This window comes from Kogia breviceps, chromosome 4, assembly GCF_026419965.1.
Source record: "Kogia breviceps isolate mKogBre1 chromosome 4, mKogBre1 haplotype 1, whole genome shotgun sequence".
Classification (NCBI taxonomy): Eukaryota; Metazoa; Chordata; class Mammalia; order Artiodactyla; family Physeteridae; genus Kogia; species Kogia breviceps.
Window position 1 is genome coordinate 77,933,698 of NC_081313.1, and position 27,796 is coordinate 77,961,493.

The following is a 27,796-nucleotide window of genomic DNA, read 5'->3' on the forward strand; positions in this document are numbered from 1 at the left end:
CCTAATTTTTTCCTACTCCATGGTCTATGTGGTGTCTCTTTCCTCTCTGAGGTCTGTGCTATGGCACAGATTCAGGCAAACGTCCTGTTTGTGAGGCTAGACTTTGTGATGATGGAAAAGCACAGCCCTGCTTTGTTAATTTTATTCTCTTCCCACATTTTTTCTTGGTTGTATCTGGCAGTAAGTTTATCATATATATGACGCACACATGTGCATTTTTTAGGTTCACAAGTTGTGTAAATGTAGTGGCAGAGGCTTCCCTAGCAGTCGTCCCTGCTATCGAAACTAACTGCATTGGACCAGGAGTTCAGCACCACAGAGGTGTCCACAAGGTGCAGACTCTTAATGCTATATATCTTGTACAACATGTAGAAGTACTTATTTATAGTACGTAACAGTCCATTTAGCTTGGAACCAGAAAGGTAACGTCCCACACAAATCTAATGTCTCAAAGACAGGGCATTTAAAAGAATCCTTAGGTCTCGATTCTACCATTGTCATAGGAATATCGAGGTGAACTTAACCTGTATTTGAAAAATGAAATTATAATGATGCAGAAAAATAAAATCTGTACCCCACCCCTGGGGTGGGGAGCTGTTCCTGAATCCAGGACCGGGAGACCAGCCACGCCCCACTGAGGCACGGATGCTGGGAAGTGGGTACTGCTTACTCAACGGCAGGTATTTGCTCACCTGCAACACAAACAAACAGCACGTCCCTTCAGATTTGCTCCTGCCCTGGTCCTTCAGGGCTCCTTATAAAGAGTCAAAGTTGTAAATAGTACCTCTTAAGTGCCAAGGTCCAGCAACTTGATTTTTTCATTTAAAGAGTGAAACAGTGAAAGATATTTCATAACCTTGGGTTTTTATCTCCTTCCATGGTTTCTGAAGATAATTATTTAATCATTTATTTCCATTTCAAATACAGGTAGAAAATTCACAGGTGTGGATTGACAAACGGAAGCACTGGGTTTACTTGTTCCCATCAACTGAAAGTCTGTTGACATTGTTGTTCTCTCGCTTTACAAATTTAAAAGAGACCCTATTTTTTTGCCCAGAAAAGTCCAGTAAATGCTGAATGCTGCATTTTAGAATGTACTCTCTAAGTGAAGGCAGAACTGGATCGTAATTATATATGTTCAATGTTTACAGGAAAAAGTGAAAGCTGAACACAGAGACAAGCTGGGGGAAAGGGATGACACCATCCCCCCTGAATATCGACACCTCTTGGATGATGACATGGAGGTAAAGGAGGGCAACGTCTAGGTTAGATGGATATATGCTCCAAAGCGTTTGAGATTCAAACCTCACTTGAGATGAATATGAGGTACACTGTAACAACAGCATAAAAGTGTAACATGACTGATGCTTTTAATCTGTCCCCACTGAGCAGGCTGTCTAGAATTCTGTTTAATATTTATTTGAGCCAGTATTGTTGGATGTTTACTGTGCTGGGCACTGTGGCATAGAGAGATGAATAATGTTCATTCACTCACTGATGCTTAACAGTGATTCTGTGGCATGTACACATATGAATTCTCCTTGCAAGAAAAGGCTATAAAAAGAATGATATTTGTAATCTTGACTGAAGCAGAGTTTCTCTGTTGAAGGAGAACAGAAAAAGAGCTAGTATCGGAATAATTCATAGGGCAAATACGACCCCTCCGAGACCTGCTGTCTCTCTTCTCCTACAACACCACCTGTGCTGTTGAGAGTGAAGACAGACAAAACCATATTCCCAGTCACAAGTCCTATTTCTCTATCTAAATGCACTCTGTCAAGAAGTCTCTGTCTTTGTCTCTAACATGGAAGCCAGTTTCTCTTAGGTCAACCTGGTCTGTACCCTACCCCTTCCTATTTGGCTCTCAGTTGCAAGTCCATTCGATGTTAAATAACCCTTTCCAGGTCTGTCCATCCAATAACAAGTTAGTGTAAATTACATCTTTCTCTTTCTGTACTGATGCACGTGAGGGGTTTGATGACTGTGGTTTATAGAATATTATCAGCTGCCGCGTCTTCTGTTACAGGAATCAGTTTTCCTCGCTTGTGTCGAGTATTCACAATAGCAGCTGTGCATCCTGCTACAATCCCCTGTGCTTTGATAGTCCCCATGTGACTCTGCTGTATTCTTTAGGAAATGTATTATTTAGTATCCTTGCCTTTGCAGATGGGAAAAATCCCTGATGAGTTGTCCTTGTAATCCTCACTGAAAAAATCTGTCTATAGACCATTCCTTTCGAAGTGTAATAAGCTATAGTAGATAAGCATATAGTAAATTAGTAAATAAGACATAAAAACACAAGTTACTTTTTGTAACATTTTAACTAGAATTATACAATGACAGAGTTGCTAAAATCGTGTTTCTTTCACTTCCAGGAACAGACTCACCCTTGCATTTTCTCCAAGGCTATTGAAATAGTTATAGGGTAGTTGTTAAGCAAAGCTGGTGAAGAAATAATAGGGACACAGGTTTATCAGTTATGCAAATCTATACAGTCGTCCCTTGGTGTCCACGGGGCATTAGTTCCAGGACCGGCAGATACCAATGTCTGAGGATGCTCAAGTCCCTTATATAAAATGGCATAGTATTCCCATGTAACCCTACACACATTCTCCTCTTTACTTTAAATCATCTCTCTCTAGATTACTTAGAATACCTAATACAATGTAAGTGCCATCCACGTAAGTAGTTGCCAGCATGTGGCAAATTCAAATTTTGCTTTTTGGAACTTTCTAGAATTTTACTGCCCTAAATATTTTCGATCTGCCAGTTGGCTGAATCTGCCAATGCAGAACCCACAGATGCAGGGGGCTGACTGAACTCCATTTCAAGTCACTGGATAAGAGATTATATAAATACTGACTAGACCTAAGTAAACTTTTACAAAAATTTGTTTAACCAATAGTCTGCTTTGCTTCTAAGGGCAAATCAGCAACGCCACCTACAAAGAAACCCGAGGCATCAAAGGTAAATACCGTAGCTGCATATTTCCATAAAAAAGATTTTTTTAAACTCTAGCTGCGACTTTTACATTTTAGAAATCTGAAATTCACTGAATGCCTACCTTGTGCTTGGTGTGATGCCAAGGCATGTGTGTAAGAGTGTATTATTTCTGTCTTCCCAAGGGCCATTCAAGCTAGGCAGTTCCATTTTCCAGGTTAGAAAATCAAAGCTCAGAGAATACTAAGCCACTTGTATAAAACAGTAGAAGAAAATAGAGCTGTCAAGATTTTCCTGTTTTAATATCTTTTTTGTAATACACTAGTCTGTTAGGAAAAGAATGGCAGCAAGGTTTTATATTAAACAAACATTTTCAGGGATGTGGGGAAATGTCCTGCGTAGGATCTTTGCCTTGTGCTTCTTCCCTGATGGTTATTTCTGTTAAAATCTCAGAAACCTGCAGATGCCCAAGACCCCATTGATGCCCTCTCAGGGGACTTTGACAGCTGTCCCTCAACTACAGAAACCTCAGAGAACACAGCAAAGGTACTGTGCTTTTTCATATTGACTTTCTTTGAATGTCTATGTACACACACACACATGTATATAATACAATTTTATATTGTAAAATAAACTGATTAATGCCATCGAGAACTTGAAAAGAAAAAACTTCTATAATTCTGCTACTCCACAAACACTATTATTTGGTATATTTCTTACCTTTTTCTATATGTATCTTTTACACAGTTGTACTTAGTATCCACATATAATACATTGCTTAACATTATTTCATAAATGTTTTCCATGTTGCTTTATAATCTCCATAGCTACCATTTTTGATTGCCACACTATGTTGTTGTACAACAGTAATGCTTTATCTGTGTTCATTTAAAATGAGAGCGGTCCCTCACTATATACCATGGCCCTTGCCCTCTGGGGCTTCCTCCCTTTTTCTGCCTGGAGCAGCTGGCTGATTCTCCTACTCACCTCTCAGGGCCCAGTTCAAACATCAGCTTCTCGTGGAAGACTTCCCTGTCTGCTTCTCCCTTCGCAGATCAGGGATGTTGCCTATGTGCCCTCTCTGTACTGTGGGTTACCTGTCACATGTGCATCACATCACCGCTGAGCTGCATGCTGTATACAGCAGTGATGTGTCTGGTACCTCTGTGCTCAGCATTAGCAAAATGCCTGGTACATAGCAGGTGCTTAAAACATGATCAAAAGCGAATGAAAACATGTGTAATCCATCAAATAGAGGGAAAAGTGAAATGAGTGCCCTTCATTGTTATTTCAGAAGAATTAAAATTGCACATCTCTTTGCCATTGTTTTGGCTGTTATTAAACATATCCCCCAGTCAATCAATCACTGAATTGTCAGTCTTCCCCATCTTGGGTGATTTAATTTCTAGACCACATCAGCATCCTATTTCTCACTCCTGGAACTTCATAAATAATGCCTTTCTGGTGAATGGACTTTCTCTTTGTATGTGACTTGCCCCAGCTCTCTCTGGTTGTTACATTCTCTTCCATAACACTGAAAACAGTGTCCTGTTGGTGCATAAAAACCAATCCTGATAGAAACAAGCTCTTTTTTTGGTGAGCAAAATACAGTCCGGGTGAACCAGGCATCGTGGAAATTGGCAGAGCGTCAGTGTGACTCACCTTTTGCTCATTTTTATCCTTTTTACCCCCCACCTGGAACACCTCTGTGTACTTTCACTGTTGTTTGAAAAATCATGACTAAAATACTCTATTTTCCATTATTTAATTAAATTGGAGATTCCAGGCTACTAAAAAGAATAGTCTGGATTGATTTGATTGCAGCAGCAGTTAATTGCTAGATGGAGTGTTGATAGCAAGAGCCTCATTACATTTCCTTTGCTTTAGGACAAAGACGAGAAGACTGCTTCTAGCTCCAAAGCACCCAAGAATGGGGGTAAAGCAAAGGATTCTGCAAAGGTAAACTGAAGAGTAAACAGACTACAAATTAGCTTGGCAATTACATCGAGTGCTGTATCCCTAGTCATTTAGTTTCTGATTGGGATCTATTTAGAATAAAATAATTTTTAAACGCTATCTATCCCCTAGCATGTCTTGGTAAAGAAATTGAAGTTTTAGAGACATTTATTTTTTAAAGTAACTGATACTTTAGAAATCTGAGTGAGCATTCTTAACACAATTGAAGTTTCCTGTATTCCTAGCCCTTGTCACACAAAGTCCCACTGTCAGCTGTGCTAGTCTGGAATGAGTGCAGGCCCTCCCCTTCATCAGACCCCACAAACCCCATGCTCTCTTGTAGCTACTTTCCCTCACTGTGTGCAGATAGCCTTGCCTTCTACTTCAAAGAGAAAATTGAGGCTGCCTTGCAGAAAATAACCAAGATCCCCTTCCTACCTGCCTCCCAACAAACCCTCTCCCCTCTTGCCCTGCAGCCCCTTCTTTCTCTCAGGGGGTCAATAACTCTCTCCGGTATCTTTGTCTCAATTCTTTTCCCTTGTAGTACAAACATATTCGAATTCTTTCATAACTTCAAAAGCCCTATTTCCCTCCATCCCTTCACCTCCTCGAAAGATTTGTCTCTATGACCCTGCTTCCTCTTCTTGAGCTCTGCCCGAGAACAGCAATGACATGCTGGTTGCTGTATCGTTGGTACCTTATCAATCCTAGTTTACGTGATCTCTTGGGTATGCTCTTGGGCATCAGAGTTGATGCTGTAATGGACTGAGACTTCGGGGAATGTTGGGATGGGTGAATCTATTTTATACCTTCAGCTCTCCAAAACCCAGACTGCCACTTCCTACTCCACATTTCCACTTGGATAAACATTGACAGTACAGATCTATATACTATATTTAATCAAATCTAAATCACCATCAGTTATATATCATTAAGAAAAAGTGTCAACAACTTGATTATGATGTTATTCACCATTACAACCAGCAAATTAAGACATGTTAAAATGTGTGTGTGTGTGGCAAAGGAGGTGACACCACCAGGAAATGTGGTTTATATGAATCTTGGAACATGGAAGTAGTATATGAAATTGAGAAGATCTTACAGTTTCTGTGATTCAATCTACTCACATTAAATAACTAGTAGTCTTTCCTCCCAGGTGGTATCTAATTTTTCATGTTGCTCTAGAAAGCAAAACTAAGACTAATGAGTAGAAGTTATAGGGTCTGGTTTCTTAGAGCTGGGCATTAATTCAGCACAACACTTGGAAGTTTCCTATTATTTCAGTTTCCTATTACTGAAACTGTGGCCAGGGAAGGAATGGAAATTGGATTAGAAAACTTCTAGGTCCCCTCCAATTCTAAAAACATATGATTCAAATGGTTATGACTATGATCCCAAATATAATGAGAAATAAAAGGTACAGGCTTAAAAACAATAGTCCAGCTGAATCAAAACTCTTAAAAAACAAGATAGTGAGTTCCAGTTCAAGACGGTGATGTAAAGAAGATCCTCAACTCACCTTGTCCCATGGAAACACCAGATCGACAGCTGCATATGTGACAATTTCCTCTAGGGAAAAAACCCGCAAATTATCCGTGTGACTCCTATTTATCTGGCAAATGAGAGAAGGCTGGCATCAGAGAAGGTAGGAGAGGCTGGGACACAGTCTCAACATAAACTCCACCCCAACACAGCAACTGACCGTCAGGAGCGAACTCAAAACTCAGAGCTTCTCCCTGCAGATCAAAACAATTGAAGCCCACATCAGCACCCAACCTTAACGAACACCTGAGAAATGAGCCCCCAAAACATCTAGCTTTGAAAGCCAGTGGAGCTTGTGTCCAGAAGACCCACAATCCTATAGCAAACTGAGAAACAGTTCTTAAAGGGCTTGTGAGCTCTGACTCATCTGCCCACCCCAGAGCAATCAGAGATACAGTTCTTGGCCAGCTACCATCCCTAGAGTACTGCACAAACAGCAGACTAAAACATACCCCCGGTCTTTCTGTGTAAGATGCCTACTTGCTTGTCCTGGAGCTTTGGCCTTCTGGGGCAGGCTTCCGGTTTGGCACACATCTAGACACCTACGGATGTGCTCTTAGGAAACGTAAGCTGGTGCTCACCATCTTTGTGCTGTTTCTCCACCTTGCTCCAGGTCACCAGCATCTCCCAGAAAGGGGGCTTATACACTCATCTAGAGGCCCAATTTTTGTAACTGCCACCCAGGGGACACTTGCTGATCACCTGGCTCTGGCAGCCAGCAGGACTTATGCTTGTGGTCCATCCTACAAGACTATATATATTTGTATATTTTAAAACCTGCTACCTGAGGGACTGGCTTTCATTCAGCCTGAACCTAGGTGCTGAGATTCTCCCCTTTGGGACACTGACAGGTTAGCACACCCTCAACTACTGTGAACCACTGAAAATAAAATAGGCTGCTTGAACACTTACAATGTTTTGAGAGACGATCAAGAGTTAGGGCAGGGTTTAACAGTAAGGTTCATCTCCTACATGAGGCCACTCCTTTAAGCCTGGGAGAGGTGGTGGTTTTATCTAATGCACAGAAACCAACACAGAGAGTCAAGGAAAATGAAGAAACAGAGAAGTATGTTCCAAAAGATTAAAACCTCATGATAAAAATCTTAATGAAGTGATTTACCTGATGAGTTCAAAATAAGTCATAAATTTGCTCACCAAACTTGGGGGAGGAATGGATGAACACAGTGAGAACTTCAACAGAGATAGGAAAAATACAAGAAAGTAACTAATAGAAGCCACAGAGCTGAAAAATACAATAACTGAACTGAAAAACACACTAGAAGGGTTTAACAGCAGACTAGAAGAAGCAGAAGAAAGGATCAGTGAATTCAAAGACAAAGCAATGGGATTCACCCAATCAAAGCAGCAAAAAAAAAAAAGAAAAGAAAAAAAGAAAGAAAAAAAAAAGTAAAGATAGCTGAAAGGACTTATGGGACAACATCACACAAACCAACACAGACGACCATTTGCATTACAGGAGTCCCAGAAGGAGAAGTGAGAGAGAAAGGGACAAATAACTTACTTGAAGAAATAATGGCTAAAACTTTCCCTAACATGAGGAAGGCAACAGACAACCATATCCAGAAGGCCCAGAGGCTTCCAAATAAGAACCCAAAGACACCCATATCAAAGACACATTACAATTAAAATATCAAAAGTTAAAGACAAGGAGAGAAACTTAAGTGAACCAAGAGAAAAACAACTTTTTACATACAAGGGAACTCCCTCAAGACTCTCAGCAGATTTTCAACAGAAATTTTGCAAGCCATAAAGGAATGTCATGATATATTCAAAGTGCTGAAAGAAAAAACTTCCAAGAATACTCTTCTTGGAAAAAAGTCATTCAGAATTGAAGGAAAGAACAAGTTTTTCCAGTAAGCAAAAGCTAAAGGAGTTCATCACCACTAAACCAGCCTTACAAGAAATGTTCAAAAGACTTCTTTAAGCTGGAAAGGGTGCTAATTAGTAACAGGAAAACATATCAAAGTATAAATCTCACTGGTAAAGGTTAACATACAGTAAAATTCAGAATAATCTAATGTTGTAAAGCTGGTGGATTAATCACTTATAAAGCTAGTATGAAGGTTAAAAGACAAAAGTAGTAAAAATAACTAATTATAATAATTAAGGGATACACAAGATTAAAAGATGTAAAACAGACATCAAAAACATAAAATAGGGGGTGGGGGAGTACAAATGTAGAGCATTCAGACATAACTTGTTATTGACTTAAAACATAAACGTAAGTTGTTACCTGTAAGCCTCATGGTAACCACAAAGTAAAAACCTATAGTAGATACACAAGAGAGAAAGCGAAAGGAACCCTAAGCATACTACTATAGAAGATGATCAAATCACAAGAGAGAGCAAGAAGGAACAAAGGAACTACAGAACAGCCAGAAAATAATGAACAAAATGGCAATAAGTACATACTTATTAATAAATACTTTAAAAGTAAATGGGCTAAAATCAGTCAAAAGACAGAGTGGCAGAAGGGATAAAAAAGCAAGACCATTTATATGCTGCTGCCTACAAGAAACTCACTTCAAATTTAAGGACAGACTGAAAATGAAGAGATGGAAAAAATATTCCATGCATATGGAAACCAAAACAAAGCTGGGGTAGCTATACTTACATCAGACAAAATAGTCTTTAAAACAAAAACTGTAATAAGAGACATGAAGAACATTAAATAATGATAAAGGGGTTGATGCACAAGAGGATTTAACATTTGTAAATATTTATGTACCCAACATAGGAATGCCTAAATATATAAAGCAAATATTAACATATTTAAGGGGAGAAATGGTAGGGGACTTTAATACCCATTTTCATCAACTGATAGATCATCCAGACAGAAAATCAATAAGGAAACATTGGCCTTAAATGACACGTTATAGCAGTTGTACTTAATAGCTATATACAGAACATTTGATCCAGAGCCACAGAATACACATTTTCCTCAAATGTACCTGGAACATTCTCCAGGATACATCATATGTTAGGCCACAAAACAACTCTTAATACATTTAAGAAGACTGACATCATATCAGGCATCCTTTTTACTGCAATGGTATGAAACTAGAAATCAATTATAAGAAGAAAACTGGAAGATTCACAAACGTGGATTTCGTAAACAATATGCTACTCAACAACCAATGGATGGGTTAAAGAAGAAATCAAAAAAGAAATTAAAAAATACCTTGAGACAAATGAAAATGAAAACACAATATATCAAAATTTATGGGATCCAGAAGTAGTAGTTCTAGGAGGGAAGTTTATAGTGATAAATGCCTACCTCAAGAAATCAGAAAAATCTCAAACAAACTAACTTTATATCTCAAGGAACTAGAAGAATAATAACAAATGAAGCCCAAAATCAGTAAAGGAAAGGAAATAACAAAAATCAGAACAGAAGTAGATGAAAGAGATTAAAAAGACAATAGAAAAGATAAATAAAACTAAGAGCTGTTTTTTTTAAAAGATAAAGTTCAGAAAACCTTTAGCTAGGCTGACCAGAAAAAAAAAAAGAGGACTCAGATAAAATCAAATGAAAAAGGAGACATTACAGCTGATACCACAGAAATACAAAGGATCATAAGAGACTGCTATGAACTATTATACACCAAATATTGGACACCTTGAAGAAATAAACATACACCTACCAAGACTGGATCATGAAGAAACAGAACACATGAAAAGACCAGTACTAGTAAGGAGATTGAATCAGTAATCATAAACCTCCCAACAAACAAAAGTCTGGGATCAGAGAGCTTCACTGGTGAATTCTACCATACATTTAACGAAGACTTAAAACCAATCCTTCTCAAACTCTTCCAAAAACAGAAAAGGAGGGAATACTTCCAAACTCATTTTACAAGGCCACCATTATCCTGCTACCAAAACTAGGCCAGGGAACCAGAAGAGAAAATTACAGGCCAATATCCCTGATGAAAATATATGTATAAAATCCTCAACAAAATATTAGCAAACTGAATTTGACAGTACATTAGAAGGATCATACACCATGATCAAGTAGGATTTATTCCAGGGCTGCAAGGTGGTTCAACATCCGCAAATCAGTCAGTGTGATGATATACCACATTAACAAAATGAAGGATAAAAATCATATGATTATCTCAATAGACAGAAAAAGATCTGAAAACCCACATCCATTTATGGTAAAAACTCTCCACAAAGTGGATATAGAGGGAACATACCTCATCATAGTAAGGGCCATACATAACTAACCCACAGCTATCATCATACTCAACGGTAAAAAGATGAAAACTTTTTCTCTAAGATCAGGAAAAAGACAAGGATACCCACTCTTGCCACTTATTCAACATAGTATTGGAAGTCCTAGCCACAGCAATTAGGCAAGATAAAGAAATTAAAAGCATTCAAACTGGAAAGGAAGAACTAAAACCGTCACTATTTGCAAAACTGACATATAAAGAAAACCCTAAAGACTCCACCAAAAACTGTTAGAACTAATAAACAAATTCAGTAAAAGTGTAGGATACTCTTACTAGACACTAATAACAAACTATAAGAAGGAGAAATAAACACATATATGCCATTTATAATGGCATAAAAAACCCTCAGAATAAATTTAACTGAGGTGAAAGACCTATCCAATGGGAATTATAAGACAGTGATGAAAGAAAGTGAAGAAGACATAAATAGAAAGTTATTACATGCTCATAGATTGAAAAAAATATTGTTAAAATGTCCATACTACCCAAAACAGTCTACAGACTCAATACAATCCCTATCTGTATTCCAGTGACATTTTTCATAGAAATAGAAAAAACAATCCTAAAATTTGTATGGAACCACCAAAGACCACAAACAGTCAAAGCAATCTTGAAAAAGAAAAAGGTGGAGGCATCATGCTCCCTAATTTCAAACTACATTACAAAGATATAGTAATCAAAATAGTATGGTATTTGCATAAGAACAGACACATAGATCAATGGGACAGAATAGACAGCCCAGAGAATTCCCTGGCAGTCAGTGGTTAGGACTCTGAGCTTTCACTGCCGAGGGCATGGGTTCAATCCCTGGTCAGGGAACTAAGATCCTGCAAGCGCATGGCGCAACCGAAAAAAAAAAGAGAGAGAGAGAGAGAGAGACAGCCCAGAAATATGGTCAATAATTAATGATAAAGGAGCCAAGAATATACAGTGGGGAAAGGACAGTCTCTTCAACAAATAGTTGGGAACTGGACCTCTATCTCAAACCTTACACAAAAATTAACTCAAAATGGGTTAAAGACTTGAATATAAGATCTGAAACCATAAAACTCCTAGAAGAAAACATAGGCAGTAAGCTCTTTGACATCAGTCTTAATAGAGATTTTTATGGACTTGATACCAAAAGCAAAGGCAACAAAAGCACAAAAGTAAAAACAAACAAGTATAACTACATCAAACGAAAAAGCTCTGCACAGCAAAGAAAACATCAACAAAATGAAAATGCAACCTACTGAATGAGAGAAAATATTTGCAAATCATATATCTGATAAGAGATTGATACCCAAAATAGATAAAGAACTAATACAACTCAACAACAACAACAAAAAATCCAAATGAAAAACTGGGCAGAGGATCTAAATAGACAGTTTTCCAAAGAAGACATACAGATAGCCAAGAAGCATATGAAAAGGTGCTCAACATCACTAATCAAGGAAAGTGCACTATTGGTAGGAATGTAAATTGGTATAGTCAGTATAGAAAACAGTATGGGATTCCTCAAAAAATTAAAACTAGAACTACCATATAATACAGGAATTCCACTTCTGGGTACTTATCAAAAGAAAATGAAAACTAACTTGGGGACTTCTCCAGTGGTCCAGTGGTTAAGACATTGCCTTCCAGTGCAGCTGCGGCAGGTTCAATCCCCAGGTGGGGAGCTAAGATCCCACATGCCTTGCGGCCAACAAGCCAAAACATAAAACAGAAGCAATATTGTAACAAATTCAATAAAGACTTTAAAAATGGTCCACATCAAAAACATCTTTGAAAAAAAAACTAACTTGAAAAGATATCTGCATTCCCCTGTACATGGCAAAATTATTTACAATAGCTAAGTTATGGAAACAACCTAAGTGTCCACTGATGGATGGATAAAAATATGGTATATATACCCCATGGAATATTACTCACCCATAAAAAAGAATATTACTCACCCTTTCCCTTGCTTTTTCAACAACATCAATGGACCTCGACTGCATTATGCAAGTGAAAAAAGTCAGAGAAAGATGAAAGCTCTATGATCTCACTTATATGTAGAATCTAAAAACAAAAACATGACCTCATAGATTGGTGGCTGCCAGAGAGGTGAGGGATGGGGAGTAGGTGAAATTGGTGAAGGTAGTCAAACGGTACAAACTTAAAATATTTAAGTCATGGGACTGTTACGTAAAGCATGGTAATGACAGTCGATAAATACTGTATTGCATATTTGAAAGTTATTAAGAGAGTAGATCTTTAAAGTTCTCATCAAAAATTTTGTATCTGTATGGTGATAGATTTTAACTAAATTTATTGTGTTATTCCACAATATTTATAAATATGGAATGCTTATGTTATACACCTGAAACTAATGTCAATTATACCTCAGAAAAAGTGAAATCCATGAAAGATACAAGAAACCAGATTGATAATTAGTTGCTCATGCCATTATATCTCAGATTAAATATTTATTATTTAATTTATTTATTATTTAATTTCTGTCATACAAAGCACATACTCAAAAAATAGAAAGCACAGTAACCCTATATAGCTGCCGGGTAAGCCCCCAAGTATAAGAGAAGGATGGATCACTGCAGAATGAATGGATACCATCCATGAACACCTATGCATTTTTTTTTCTTCAATTATGCTGGCCTTCAAAAATGAAAAAAACCACAAAGTCTAGAGTAAAAAATTTAGAATCACTTAAGGTTATTTTTAGTTTATAAACTTTAAGGGGAAGAATTCAGTGTATGGGCTAAATGAGATACTCTAAAAGGACCATCTTATTTTTCCCCTGCTGACTGCCATTTTTGCCTTTTTAATTCTGAAAAGCCTATTTCCTCATAAGCCTCTTTTGGTTGATCAGTTTTTGATACTTAATCCAGAAAATAAAGAGCTCACTGATGATTTTTGCTTGTCCTTCTAGGCAAAGGAGGAAACTTCCAAGCGAAAAGCTGATGGAAAAAGTACAAGTTAAAGTTCACGCTATTTGGTAAGTTTGGTGTTTGTTGTAAATGAAGACAATTGTACATTCTACCAGCCTATGTGTTATAGGTGAGAGAAACTAAGTCCCCTTCTTGAGTATTTCATGTTCTCTTTATGCTATTGGCATGAAATACACATTGCAAAATCTATAGAGTAATTTCCCTGTAAAGCAATAAATAGTGCTATCGGAATATTTTAAAACATTAATCTTATAATTAAGAGCTCTTTAAGATATTAGGCCAGGCTCTTAAAGAAAATGACCATCTAAGTCTAGTTGACTCTGAAACCCAAGTGTTCATGACTGCAGGTTACTGGGGCAAAGCAAAATTGGCATGTTACGTCTTATAGTGAAATGGCCTTATGATATAGATATTACCCAAAATACAAACACATTGTGGAGTGAGGAGAAGTACCCCCCTAGGGTCTGATGGTAATTAGAGTTTTGAGAATAGGGCAAAGGAAAAGACTGACAACTGTTGTTCATCTTAGTTTGAGAAAGTAAAGCTCTGTGTTTGATTCTACTGTATGGTAACTAAAGAGCTAGTATGGACGAGGGAGTCTCTGAGATCTATCTTGAGAGCTGGTCCCTTATTAACTTCAGAGAGAGGAGGTCTTATTCTAAACCATAAAGGCTTATAACCACTTGCTGCCAAAAACCTAAAAGAAATGAAAATGTAGGTTAACTTGGGTTAGGCTCTCTCACCAATCCACTTTTATTTCCTACAAAGAGGGAGGTATACTGATTAGAACTGCTCCAAAGATTTTCCCCAAAATTATAAAAATAAATTTCTTTTCCTTTTGACTCTCATATCTACTTTAGTAAATTCCTCCTTAAATTTATTATGCCTGTAATAAGAAAATTACATATCAAATGGTTCACTGGATTTTCTTATTTGACTTTTTCAAGGTATCCACATATAAAATCTTCAGCTGGTAGATGGCGACTTCTGAAGAACAAAAGCCTTTGACAGCAGAAAAATTTTCTGAGTGGCTTCTAGACAGCAGTATTTGTTGAGTCTTTTGACATCCTAAACATTGTTTTTCTTTTCCTGAAAAGAAACTGAATTTGTCTGGTTCACCTATGTTATTCTGCTGAGTACTGATAAACTTCGAATTTTTAAGAATTGTCTTCAGTCGGGAGAGAAAGGAACTTTATATTTCTAATAGATATATTTGATAGCTTCTTAAAGCAACACACACAAAAGGAAAAACCTTTGCAAACTTTTGCACCTTCTACCCTCAGTGCCTGTAAATCTCATTAGTATTTTCAATTTGCACTTAATTTTTTTGTTGTTAGCATTTGGAAAACAATGCTTTACATATTCTTCAGTATTCTGATTTCTCATTACCCCTTTCCTCTTGGGTTTTGAACTGTATTTGATGTTTCTTTGGGTTCATGTTTATAAGGCAAACATAAAATATCATACATTGGGCACATGTCTCCTCTTGAGCTGCTAACAATAGATAACCTGGACAGACGAGGAAGCACCGCGCCCCTTTTCAGGCTGAACTCTTCTTTGCCAGAGGTTAGGACGTTAGCACAGGCCTACTGAGACCTGACTACAGTCAGAAGAGCAAAACGCAGACTCTGTGTCACTGCATAGCAAGTTCCAAGAATAACAAAATCTAATTCTTAGAATACTCATATGGCTTGAACTCTGCTGGTTTACTGCATTAAGCTGGGCTTTCCAGCCTCTCTCTGTAAATCCTGAGCAGCAGTTGTTTGCTTAGAGCCATTGCCACATTAGTCTTGTACTGTACAGCATGTGGCTTAATGGAAGTTGGGTTTACCAAAAACAAAAACAAACTTCTGCTTAAAGATAAAGAAAAAGATCTTTTTAAAATTTAAAAATCTGCTTTTCCCCCACAGCAATATAAGAACTAGTGTCTGATATCCCACAACTTGGAATGGTTTCTCATACCTTTCTGAACGGTTTATGAATACAGCACCGGTGTCATTGATGAAATTAAATATTTATCAAAATCCCATCTTTATTTCCTGATAGTGAGTGCAGGAAAAAATATCAGGTACACATCATAAAACTGATTTGGAATTCCTTGTTTTCAGAGAGCACAGCCTTCCTCAGCATCTGTTTATAACTATTTATTAGGATTTAGCAACTTCACTAAAAATAATATCACCAATACCGTCTAATGGGGTGGGAGGCAAGCAACAATAACAATACTACTTATAATGGGCATCCTATTTTGTTAATACGATCTAAAAATTGTCTTTAAAAATCATGCATATACCTCTGAGATTTCAAACTGCATCCACTTCAAATGCTATGTCTCCATCCCATCAGGGATGCAGGCATTATTAGTCTAAATCTGGGAAATATAAGCCAGGATTATGGTGACTAAACAGACCTTTTCAAGGCACTAACAAGAAAATAAACACTTTTCCTGAGGGATTTCAACTATGTGTCTATAGGTAGTACAAAGTGGTTTTGTTTAAAAACAAAAAAAAGTGAAACCTTTGACATTGACAGATGTGTTTGCAAGGATATGGCTGCAGTATTACTAATTTACATGAATATATATATTTTAAAATTACATACCAAAATCCAGAGATTTAGGAAATACCTGTTAAAGTAAACATTTATTTAAGGTACTCAGAATATATGCCTTTTTGTTTATTAGAAACGTCTTCAATACTTGGGTGTTTGCTAGTAATTAATGATGAGTTGAGTAAGCTACAAGACCTAAATCAGTCCTTTTTACCCGTCTAATTTGGAATAACTGAAAATATTTGCTTAGAGGTAAATAACAATTTTTTATTACCAAAAAGCATTTTGCACATTGTGTGGCAATATTGTGTCTCTTTAGAAAATGGACTTCTCTAAAAGCAAATGAAAATAGGTTCCTCAGGTGACCAAAACTGAAAACCACTATTTCCATGTTTCATTAATCAAGATATAAGATGCAATTAAAGAAAAATATTTTACATTAAAATCTTGGCTTTGTATGTTTTTCTAGAAGAAAAACACCTGGGGATGGAAATTACCAGTGATTTCTGGTTTTAGTTCTCAAGCCATTAAGCCATGCAATATGTATGAAAATGGAACTGCAAACACATTTATGTCCAGGAAAGATCCTCTATTCCATACTGTATTAGAAAAATACATTGACATTTTTCATATCATATTCCTTTATCTTAAATTTTGCAATATATTAAAAGAAACTCATAAAAGACTTCAATTCCAATACAACACACTGTCTTCACTTAGGCTAATATAAGCAAGTATTTTCCATTTCACAATACCTTATCATTTACTAAAGACTGCAATGCCTTACTGGCAATAAGTGCCAATAACAACTTATTTAGAGATTATAAACTAGGCCAAATAAGGAACAAGGAGAGGAAGGAAGCATCACCCACCTAAGGGTCAAAAGCTCTGAGGTTCAACTTCAAATGAAAGGTTTCTCTTCTAGACCTGAACGCACTCAGCTTTTTCAGAAGAGACACTATTAGTCAGGGTCCTGAGGAAATAGATGGCACACTCAAATTAGGATTATCTGAGGAGGGTTCTATAAAAGGTTTTTGTTTTTTGGTTTTTAAACAAAAATGTGAGCAGGATGTATGGAAACCATAAGTCCAGCCAGGACTAATTAAGCCAGGCTCCTACTTCACCCTGAAGGGATGAGAGGAGGAAGCACTTACTGGAACGCACAGATGGAGAAGGCTTGTGGGAAAGAGGGCCACCTCCCTAGAGCTGAGACCTTCGGTGGAGGCCAGCCTGAGGCAACCTGCAAGGGAACCGGTTGAATAAATACCATCGTCTACTCTTTCCCCAACCCCAGCTCTGATCTGCCCTCCTGGGAGGTCAACCGAAAGCCAGAGGACAGGGAAGTCTCATAATGTGGCCCTCCAACAAGTCAGCCCCTGGGCACGCAGCAAGGGAGAGAAAGGTGGAAAGCAGATCAGGGCCCTTCTGGCTCAATCACTGCCCCAGGGGTTCACGGTTCAGTAGTCACTACTGTTCAGAGTCTTCCTAGAAGACCGACACAACAGCTTATGAATGACAAGCACATGGGCAACAGGGTGTGGGGACCAGGGGTTTGGAGATCGCAGGGCTTAAGTAAAGATATAAAATAGAAGAATAAGGTACTTCACTTCTCCATAGTAGGGAACCCACCACTTGGGTTTACATTTGGGGGTAACACCTATAATGGGACACGCAGTGGCAATAACCCCCTGATGAAAAAGTTAATAATAGCCAGTCTTCATAAGAAGGGACGAATGAATAAGGAGTTGAAGGAGCAGGAAATATCTTCACTGGGTGCCAAGACAACCATCTCTACTTTGAAAATATTCACATTCAATAAAATTTTGGAGATTACACATCACAGGAACCAACAAGGAACGGATTGTTACAGCAGTTCAAGCTTTTCATTTTGTAGCCACACTCTGATTTTATCAAAATTCTTATCCATCCAGCGTATGTTTTCCTCAATGGTTTCAATTGTTTGCTGGACACAACGGAGCTGAGACCCATTTTCCTTCAAAGAGCTGAAGAATTCTTTTACCTTGTGAGGAAAAATTGGGTTTTTTAAATTTTGTTTTATTAAGTTACACAAAGTTCAGGCTAGTTAAAAGAAAACTGAAGCCCAAATTCCAGCATTTGTCAAAATTCTACATAGAAAACAGGGCCAGGTGTCTGGATACGATTATGTACATAAACTTAAGCTCTATGGAATGAGCTCATGCCTCATGATGTCAAGTTTTGTGTTTTTTCTCTGCAGCTTTTTTATTTATTCACAGTTGCCAGATTCTAAAAGACTTCACTGTTTACCATTTCATAATTAAGTTTTAATCGCATGTATCTCATGTGTATTCTGTTATAGACACACAGATGCAAACTTAACTTTTTTAAACAGAGCTGAAAAAGCAGAATGTGCAGAGTATCTTCTCTGCCAAGCAAAACAGTTTCAGCCACATACGTGCCGTCTTCCTCCATGGGTCTGGCCTTGTCTGTTATGATAGAAACACTGGGGAAATGGGGTTTTTAGCAAGTTATGGTGGTAATACCCCAAACCTTGCCAAATTTTTTTATCCTAATCCACAATTGATGTATTGTTCCTTCAAGATAAAATCCATCCAAAGTTCCCCGTGGTTTTAAAGAGATAATCGCTTGACTATCTCCTCAAAAATATCTTTGCTATTGTTTCACCGATGGGTACTTTATCCCCTTTAAGCTCACATGAGGAATAGGTTGGCTTTGCAACAGCACTGACCACTGTACTACTCTGTCTCACCTTCAAGGGTTCTTAAACTTTTCCCATACACTTCACATCAATCCATCAATTTTTGATTTCATAGACAGGAAGAAAGTCTAAGCCAAGATACATTATTTATTCAGCATGGATTCCAGACAGTTAATTCCTTAAAAATCCATGTCATAACATCATAAGTTTGGGAAAAGGAGGGGGGTAAGAATAGGCTTTTTGAAAGATCAAATTCCAATTTTAAATGATTCGGGGTTGTTTTAAAATTAAATCTCAGTAGAACTTTTCCGTGAGCTGAAGGCATGCACTACTGCTACAGCAACCTAGAAAACACTTAACTCGCTTCACTATCCTGCCTTAAACTGTAGCTCAATCTACTGTTTTGTCTCGCAGAACTCAAGATTAATTAATAGGCAGTTTAAGAAGTAACTCTGGGCAATATCCTGTGATAAACCGTAATGGAAAACAATATGAAAAAGAATATGTGTATGGCTGAGTCACTTTGCTATAGAGCAGAAATTAACACAACACTGTAAATCAACTATACTTCCAAAAAAAAAAAATCACTCTAGGCACTCTTCAGTCAAACCACATCAATATTTTTACTAATTGCTCAAATTAATTAATTAATCCTGAAGGAGCCTACCATGATAGTACTAAAAAACAAGCCTGCAAGAGCTCTAACAAAGCCAGCTGTTAACCCCTGCCTGCCCTTCTACTTCTCCTGACCCAAATTTATCACTCCTATCTTCATCTGCCTTGGGAAATTCAGCATCTCAACTGAGTACGTATTTGATTCAAACCTGCCTCCTTGAGAATATTTTCTGTGCATGTGGGTAGAAAACCAGATTTATGCTATTAGTAGGTGAGTAAATGATTAACTTCTCTGGGACTAGGATTCCTCATTTGTGACACTGCAGAGCATTGGTGAGGATGCCGTCGTGTAATGTGGGTGAAGTGCAGAACCTAAAGCCCAGCAGGTACCAGGGACTCACCCTCATCCACTTCTTCATGAATATTTACTGTGGTACTTATCCGTTTCTCCGGCTCGATTACTGTGTGAGACACTGAGGATGAGGCAATGAATCAGGCAAGCACCCTACCCTCATGAAGCTTACAGTCTGCCTGGGGAGACAAGCAATGAACTATGCTGACTCTATACTGCTGTGGAGAAAATAAACCGGGGCTATGATAGCAACTGGGGAGGGGGTGGCCTGCTTTCGACAGAGTGGTCTGGGAAGGTGACATTTGAGCCGGGGCCTCTAAAGAATAAAATGAACCTTTCCAGTCTAAAGTTGGGGAAAGAGCAAGCCAGGAAGAAGAAGAAGAAAGCGCAGAGGCTTCGCGCAGGAGAAACACCTGGTGGCCCAGGAGCAGGCTGAGGGGCTGGAGTGGGTGAGAGAGTGAACACAGGAGCATGTGAGAAAGGGCTGGAGAGGTGGCCAGGAGCCAGGTTAATGACCCTCGCATCCACATGGGAAGGAGAGGTTTGAGATTTCAAGAGTGACAGGCAGGGTTTCAAGAAAGGGTCAGTCATGGGTTGGTTTTCCATTTTAAAGGTGGAAGATGGTTTGGTATTGGCAAAGTGGCAGGAAGGAGGCCAGTTAGGAGGCTGTCACCATAGGCCACACAAGAGGTGAGAAAGGCTCGGCCGGGGTAAGAGCAGAGAAGTGCACAGATGGGGTGTAGATGCCGGAAGCAGAGCCGACAGGACTTGAGATGAACTCGATGTGAGGGGGAAGGAAGGGCTCAGGATGAGGACTCCTGCATTGTAAATGTCAATAGGACACTGCATTCGGACAACATCTCAGGCTCTTTCACCTACATGTCCTGCCACAGGGTTTTTGCACCTGAAGTTTCCTCTGCACACAGCACTCTCCGCCTGGATATCGGCATTTCCTTCAACATCTCCTTGAAGATCCGCAAGTCATGCCACAGAACACAGAACCATTCCCTTGCCCAGTCACTCGCTCTCCTTCCCTTGCCTTATTCATCTTCAGAGCATGTAACTACCTGACATGAGTTGATCTGTCTGTAATTGTCTGATTCCCCCAGTAAAATTTAAGCTCTATGAGGGCAGGGGCTTTGTCTATCCTGTTCATCAGTGTAGCCCTGGAACCTAAAACCACACCTGCTGTAGAGTAAGAATGTAATATGTCTTGAATGAATTCATGAGAAAATAAATGAATGAACAAGACAACGAATGAACTGTTTTGTTGCTACAGACCTGGTCTATCTGGTCCCAGCCCATGGCTGGCTCTGCTGTTGTCACACAGAATATCTCTGCTGTAGACCTCACTAGAATTCAAGCTTGAAATATTATGTGCAAGTTAATTTTACAAGCCTGGGTGAGGCTACTGAAAAATTGGAGAAAAGGGTTATGACATCTCTTTCCCATTTTCAAAGCACTCTCCATTGAGCTAGATCATGGTGTAACCAGACTATACAATGGAACCACTCCTAAAAAAGTTAATATTAGGCTCTCAGCTTTTCCCTAATTGCACCATATTTAAAACCATGTAAAATTTGTTCTACAGCTTTACTATAGAGAATATTATTATAGAAAAGCCACCGCAACAAAACGATCCATACATCAAACTCCTCAAAAGTTTAAGACAGAGAAAAGTCTGCTTTTGTGGAAAACTTGTATGTTCCATGGATCTCTCTTACCTGACAATAACTCACACTGTTTTCTCATCTTTCTTTGGCTGCTAGGAAGCTATGATAAACTTAGGGTACAACTGCAATAAATTATCCTCAGCATAAATCCCTCATACAATTTCCTTTCTGAACATTATGCAGCTTTTGATTCTTTATTTTAGCATTATTTTATATATGGACCTTAAAAGTTGCCTAGAATTCTTTCTGAAAGTCGATGGTTCATAAGTAAGTAATAGGAAATCATGAGCTCAAATAGTGGAGAACCTAGCTTCCAGACCTGCCTCCTTCAAAATAAGTAGAGGATCACTTCAGTCACTTAAACCTCCAATAGTCACTTTTAAACAGGGATTAAATGTCTAAAGTAATTTTTAAGCCCTAAAATTTTTAATGGCAGAGCTAAGACTTCTAAATGTGTTTGGGAAGAGGCACAGTTTTCAATGGTTTGTTTGTAACTGATTTTTGCTCATGTCAAAAACACCACACTGAACAAAACACACATCCGAAAAGAACATTTACCAAGTGACAAGATCCATTTCTAACTCATCAGGCCCTTAAAGTATTTTGCCTACCTCATATTTATTAGATAATTTATTAGATAATTGTCATTGAAGTTCAAAAAGAAAGCTTTTTATTTATTTTTTTACCTCTTCAAGCCGTGCTCTTGTCGAGAATTGATTTGTTGTTCCCATTACCATGTAGGCTATGGAACTTGAGCCAAGTTCAAACCTAGAAATAGAAATTGTCAAAATGTATTGTGAAGTATTTGTTCATTCGACATGTATTTTTAAGTGCCTCATATATGTGATAGCAATTAACTAAAAACTGGTTAGGCCTGAAAAAGATAAGACGTGATCCTTTGCTCCAATGGGCTAAGACCTAGTTGTAAAAAATCAACACACCAGCCGCTGAATAAAAGATTAAGTACCCAAAAGAAAATGACAGAAGTAGTAGGTGCTACAAGAGTTTGGGCAGATGGCAACAAGCAGAAGTACTAAACAGAAGACTTGCCTGAACTGTGCAGACGGCTTCTGGTAGGTCACGGGGTGCGGGAAGAGATTATTCCAGATGGAATGAAAAACTTGACCATCCAGATCCATTAGTTAGCACTGAATTAGAGTTTCATATTTTCTAAGGATATTTTAAGTACCTCTACTTCCTTTCTTCAGTCAAAAGAATCCCTTTAGATAATCACTGTTATTTTACAAACGTAGCTAAAACACAGCCAGATTTAGCAATTTTTGCCAGTCACAACACAATTTTTGGCACTACTTACTTTTGTACAAGTTTATTCCAATTTTCCCTCAGAAACTGCCAGGCCAATGGATATCCCACTGGGTTTCTGCCGACAGCTCTAAGAATACCTGGGAACTCTTGAGTTTTTATTGTATCTCCCTTAAAACTTTGATCTAGTAGCCTAGAATGATTAAGACAAGAAGTGTTAGCAACAAAGAGGCCCTGAAAAAGTTCCAAACAACTTTAATAAAATAATTTGGGAAAGAAAAAAGCAGATCTGCCAATAATAAAGACACAAAAGATAAATAGGTTACCAGAGCCCTGAGAAACTCCCTATAGCTACATAATAATAAAAACTAACATTTATATAGCGTTTACAACACCGATTCTCATATATTCTCTCATTTGCTCACAAAAGTAGCTAAGATAGGTATATCCGGTGTATATTTCTAAATGTGTTATTTTAAAGATACACAATTACATACGCCTTGAAATATTTTTCCTAAAACCCGCTGCTCCCTAATTATTTACCATACACATTAGATGTGTGCCCTCTTGCATAAATGTTCCCAGCAGGAAACGCAGTTCCTGGCCAAGAGGACAAAAACAGATGCCAGAAGGATCTGATCTAATTTAATTCCTCTTGGCTACATGAACATGAATGAATTACTTACCACTGAAGCTTTTCTTTATTGTGGATAATACAGAGAGCAAATTCAATTTGGTTTTTCTCAGTACTGGACAATGACGATTGATATTTACTATAAAGAAAATCCCATCCTTCTGGGTTCTGGGCCCCTACAGCAAACACTGCCAAGGTCACATCGCTGGGCAGGCTGTGGAAGAGAACACACCCGGGGAGAGCTTGAGATGAAGGAAATGCGTTTGCATGCACGAGAGAGACAGATTATGAAACGATAAACTGGACCCACAATCAGAGAAGCTTGCCTGGAAATATAAACAAAAATAACCTCTTTCCTTCAGTAACACTTTAGGAAAGAAGCAAGAGAAAGTAACTGAAATTAGGTTTAAGTAGCCTTTAAAAAATACATTGTGAAATGCCACTTCTATAAACACCTACATTTCTAACATACTTTAAGGATGCTGAGTGACTCAATAGGTGGTCACTTTTCAAGTCAAAAGAAGGAAATTCAAACTAGACTTAAAATGTAGTCCATGAACAAAAGTCAGGAATCCAATAGGACCACCCGTTTGTAAGCACTTCTATAAATAGAAGCATGTGTATTGTTGGCTTAGTATTTCCTGGATAGAACTTAAGCCCCAAGTCTAAAAGGACTTAATCCCTGCCGCCCACCTCCCCGTTAACCAAACCCCCGGCCTCCTGTAAGGAACTTAAAACAGAAAGTTGAGCAATGCATAGATAAGTCTAAAAAAAAATTTATTTTCCCAAAAAGGACAGCAGGGGAGACTTGTCTATACTTGTTTTTTCTCCCAACATTTAGCAATGATGGTAGAAAAATAAAAGATACCCCTTATCTGAACAAACTGGTTATTCGATAAAAACAGACCTCAAATTCCCATTGGCTTCCTGCCACTGTCTGAAATAGCCTTCTGCCTTCTGCACACAGGGCTGGTACTTGTGCACACAGGCCAGGAGAAGCAGCTGACTCCGCAGCATTCGCTCCGAGATGGAGCCCTCATCCGTCCAAGTCTGCTTATCAATGAGGTCCCTCAGCAGCCCGATGAGAAAGGTCTGTGGGAAAGCCACACGTGTCACCAGTCCTGTCCCCAGTCATTTCGTGGTTTATATAATCCAATACACCCTCAGGTGATGGGGATTATTTTTTAAAGCTTAGTCCAATTCATATTTCCAAAACCATGCAGTTGTTTATATTTAATTATAAAAGGGGTCAAAAGCAAGAAATGATGAATGATTTCAGTATTTGTGTAACCATCTTTTATAAATCTATCCTTATCTACTTAAAATCAGGATGAACTGCCACTTTCAAAGCAAACTAAAAGAGACAGTTGATATGACTAAATTTTGAGAGCAAATTATACAAGACGTCATTACATTTTGCCAAAAGTAGCAATTTTGTTCCTCTTGCCTGAGTCCCAGAAAAGCTTAATAGCAACCATCACAATACAGAAGTAAAGTGACATAAACAATTAGCCAAATGAGGGAATCACAAATCTGTGAAACATAAGAACAGAATCTAACAGCGCCATGCCTATTTTTAGTGCCAAAATAAAACCAAAGTCTTCATTGGTCAATCCAAATACTTAGGTAATTGTGATTTTCTTTAAAATATATCAAGATATATATAAGATACATATATTATATATATAATATACACCATGATAAGAACTCTTTTCCACACCTACACCAAAGCAAACCAGTTATCTAAAAACTATTCAACTTATTTCAGGCTTTTACCTTGAACTGAGTTTCCACTTCATTCATATCTCTTTTCTCCATTAACCTATACATAGGTATCAGTTGATTCAAACCTTGGAACACTGGCATGATTTCAGTTTCACGTTTCAAGTACAAGGTTAAATCCAAGGCTTTTTCAATGGATAGCTTTCCAATGCTGGTCAAGAGACACCAGGGTTAGCAGTTTAAAAGAAAACCCAAGAAATCAACTATTTGATTCAAAAGTTATTTGAACAACCTTCCAGCAAAATATTCAATTGGATATAAATGCTCCCTTATAACTAATGACCTTTATACTAACATCTTTCCTGTCACATACATCACAACATGTGGCATGTTTATACTGTGAAGGAACTTTCTCAAATGGTAGATAGAGCTAGGGTTAACTAGCTCTATGAGTTGTGGTTAAGATGCAATGGGAACAGGTCAGCATCTGTCCCTCTGAAACGCCAGACTGTGCTGAACTTGCAGAGTAAAATGGAAAATTTGATCAAAGATCCTTCTGGAAGCCTCACTTGAGACTGCCACTCGGTCACAAGTATGAGTCCCCGGAGTCAACAAATCCTCGTCTCCATTTCAAAAGGAAACTGAATATAGATATCAATTCTTCACTATAGAGGGTTGGTGTTAAACATCTTAGTGGTAGGGTGGTGCACACTCACGTAAATAAACACAAAATCCCCTACGATGTCATCAGGAATGCGCTATGGAAGGAAATATTTAGGCAGGGCAGAAACGGCTAGGTAAGCAAGCCCTCTCTTTATTCCCCACTGCTTTCTGTCACCTCAAGAGGCCCAGGAAAGGAAGTCCACAACATTTAGAGCAGAGACACGTGGGGCTGAGAATTACAGTATTCCCTCTCACTTGGGTGATTCCCCTTAGACTTCAGTTCTACCTAAATATTGAAGAAGGTTGAGTTTTAGGCTTGGGGAACATTTCCTGAAAAGTCAATGCTACGGGGCAAAAAAAAGAGTGAACACTTTCCTCACCCACTCAAAGGTCATCTGGTTGGGTCACGTTTTATGAGTTGTATGCCATAAAGATGTGCAGTTCAGCGATCCAGTTTGGGTGGGGTGGGAGTGGGGCGTACGGATACCTCTCCTTTAGTCTGAGAGGTGTAATGCCGACAACTTGGGCCTGGGCCACTTGGTCTTCTAAGAAGGCTTCAGGACTGTCAAGAGACCCAGCGGGGAGAAACCTGATCTGTTACAGCAGGGCCAGAAAAAGCTGCAGGACTAGGCTTTAGGGACCAGGCAAGGGGCTTCTCCAGGATGTTGGTCTCCTGGTTTTCTACACTTTTGCCTCAGTCTGATCCGAGTCATTGATGATAAAGACTAAAATACAGATTCCTTACTTTGCCTTACTCAGCGGACGCAGATAAGAGGTTAATCCTAAAACTAAAAGCAACCTTGAACTGTTAGAAGAACTTAAGAGAAAACACCCCTCAACTTCTTATTAGCAATCACTCTCATCTTTAGAAATCAAGGATTTGAATGATAACAGCAGCTTTCAGAAACAAACCAAGACTGTGAAGAGCCTGTATTACCTGACAAGCTGAAAAGCATTGTTAATGAGACTGGCCCGATCACTGCTGCTGATTGCCCTGTGTGTTCCTTTTAAAAGGCCAGTCAAAGAAGCCCATCCATCATCCTCATAATGCACTATGTAATAGCCACTCATTCCAACATTAAATTTGATCCATTCCACCTCTTTTGGGAGGATGAGCACATCTAGAGCAAATAAAATAAATCATAGCTCCATTTTCTCTCTTGACCGGAGAAAGCTTTTCTGATCAGAGACTGGACAAGGAAATTAAAGGCGAGTTTAATACTGAACAATTTTAATACTGAAACGAGTTTCATATTGAACACATTCCTTTTAGAAACCAGAAAACAGCATCCCAATAGACAAAAGCCAATACTAGTCTTAGACACTAATTTTGTGAGATTTATAGACCTATGAGAAATGAATGCCATGTTTCAGGCCATATGTATGATATAACCCAGCAATGTTAAAGTAAGGGGAAATTTTCCCAAGTATCTCTTCTCCTCAGCATTACATAACTCAACTGTTTTAATCCCTATCTGGCAAGATACTGTCCTTCTTTTTTTGCAACCAGACAGTATTTTCAAACCTATATTCTTCACTAGAAATTGAGTCACAGATCTGCTTAAGATAAAGGCTGACCTGATCCTTTTTGTTTTAACCAAGATAAATAGCAAAGAAAACTTATTATCTAAGTCCTACACATTTCCATAGTTCCTTCTTGAAGAAAGCTAGTTAGTTCCACAACAAATTACCTGTTCTTGTCTTCAGCAAAAATCGCTGGACTGAGTCTGAGTTGCTGGTAATGAATGTCAATGGGACATGCCACAGGTACCTACAAGAAAGGAGGATGGATTTGTTCATTTGCTGAATCACTGCAACAAGCAGTTCTTAAATCTCCTACCATGCTCCGGGCACTGGCTCATTTAAAGAAGGATGGTACCCAAAACTGCTACAGTAAAGAGCTCAAAACATCCCCAGCCCATTTTCCAGCTTTGTAGGAGTGGCCAGCTCCGGCACTATTCATTCTTTTTGGACTCCCTGAATAGAGCTAGGAATCTGGGCT

At 38.4% G+C, this 27,796-nt stretch overlaps 2 protein-coding genes and 1 long non-coding RNA gene across 11 annotated transcripts in view; 1 reads left to right on the forward strand and 2 right to left on the reverse strand.

Annotated features, from left to right (window-relative positions):
• CAST (calpastatin) overlaps positions 1-16,619 on the forward strand; it is a 120,947-nt gene extending 104,328 nt beyond the window's left edge. For all 5 annotated transcript variants that reach the window (XM_067031377.1, XM_067031379.1, XM_067031378.1 and 2 more), the window contains 6 exons: positions 1,152-1,244; positions 2,923-2,967; positions 3,394-3,486; positions 4,828-4,899; positions 13,606-13,671; positions 14,572-16,619. In XM_067031377.1, coding sequence (XP_066887478.1) covers positions 1,152-1,244; positions 2,923-2,967; positions 3,394-3,486; positions 4,828-4,899; positions 13,606-13,656 — 354 coding nt within the window. In that variant the 3' untranslated portion in view covers positions 13,657-13,671; positions 14,572-16,619. The remainder of the gene's footprint in view (positions 1-1,151; positions 1,245-2,922; positions 2,968-3,393; positions 3,487-4,827; positions 4,900-13,605; positions 13,672-14,571) is intronic.
• On the reverse strand, positions 6,416-12,737 carry LOC136794033 (uncharacterized). Its single transcript, XR_010840194.1, has 4 exons — positions 12,632-12,737; positions 12,275-12,371; positions 7,351-7,452; positions 6,416-6,508 (listed from the first exon to the last, which is right to left on the reverse strand). It is a non-coding gene; the product is annotated as an uncharacterized lncRNA (long non-coding RNA).
• ERAP1 (endoplasmic reticulum aminopeptidase 1) overlaps positions 16,250-27,796 on the reverse strand; it is a 33,600-nt gene continuing 22,053 nt past the window's right edge. For 2 of the 5 annotated variants that reach the window (XM_059062888.2, XM_067031375.1), the window contains 8 exons: positions 27,486-27,565; positions 26,732-26,915; positions 25,186-25,342; positions 24,317-24,501; positions 23,462-23,623; positions 22,828-22,968; positions 22,199-22,280; positions 16,419-18,194 (listed from right to left, as the gene is read on the reverse strand). In XM_059062888.2, the coding sequence (XP_058918871.2) occupies positions 18,039-18,194; positions 22,199-22,280; positions 22,828-22,968; positions 23,462-23,623; positions 24,317-24,501; positions 25,186-25,342; positions 26,732-26,915; positions 27,486-27,565 (1,147 nt within the window). In that variant the 3' untranslated portion in view covers positions 16,419-18,038. Of the gene's footprint in view, positions 18,195-22,198; positions 22,281-22,827; positions 22,969-23,461; positions 23,624-24,316; positions 24,502-25,185; positions 25,343-26,731; positions 26,916-27,485; positions 27,566-27,796 lie in introns of all 5 variants that reach the window. The other 3 variants (XR_010840193.1, XM_059062890.2, XM_067031376.1) reach the window with 3 other exon arrangements.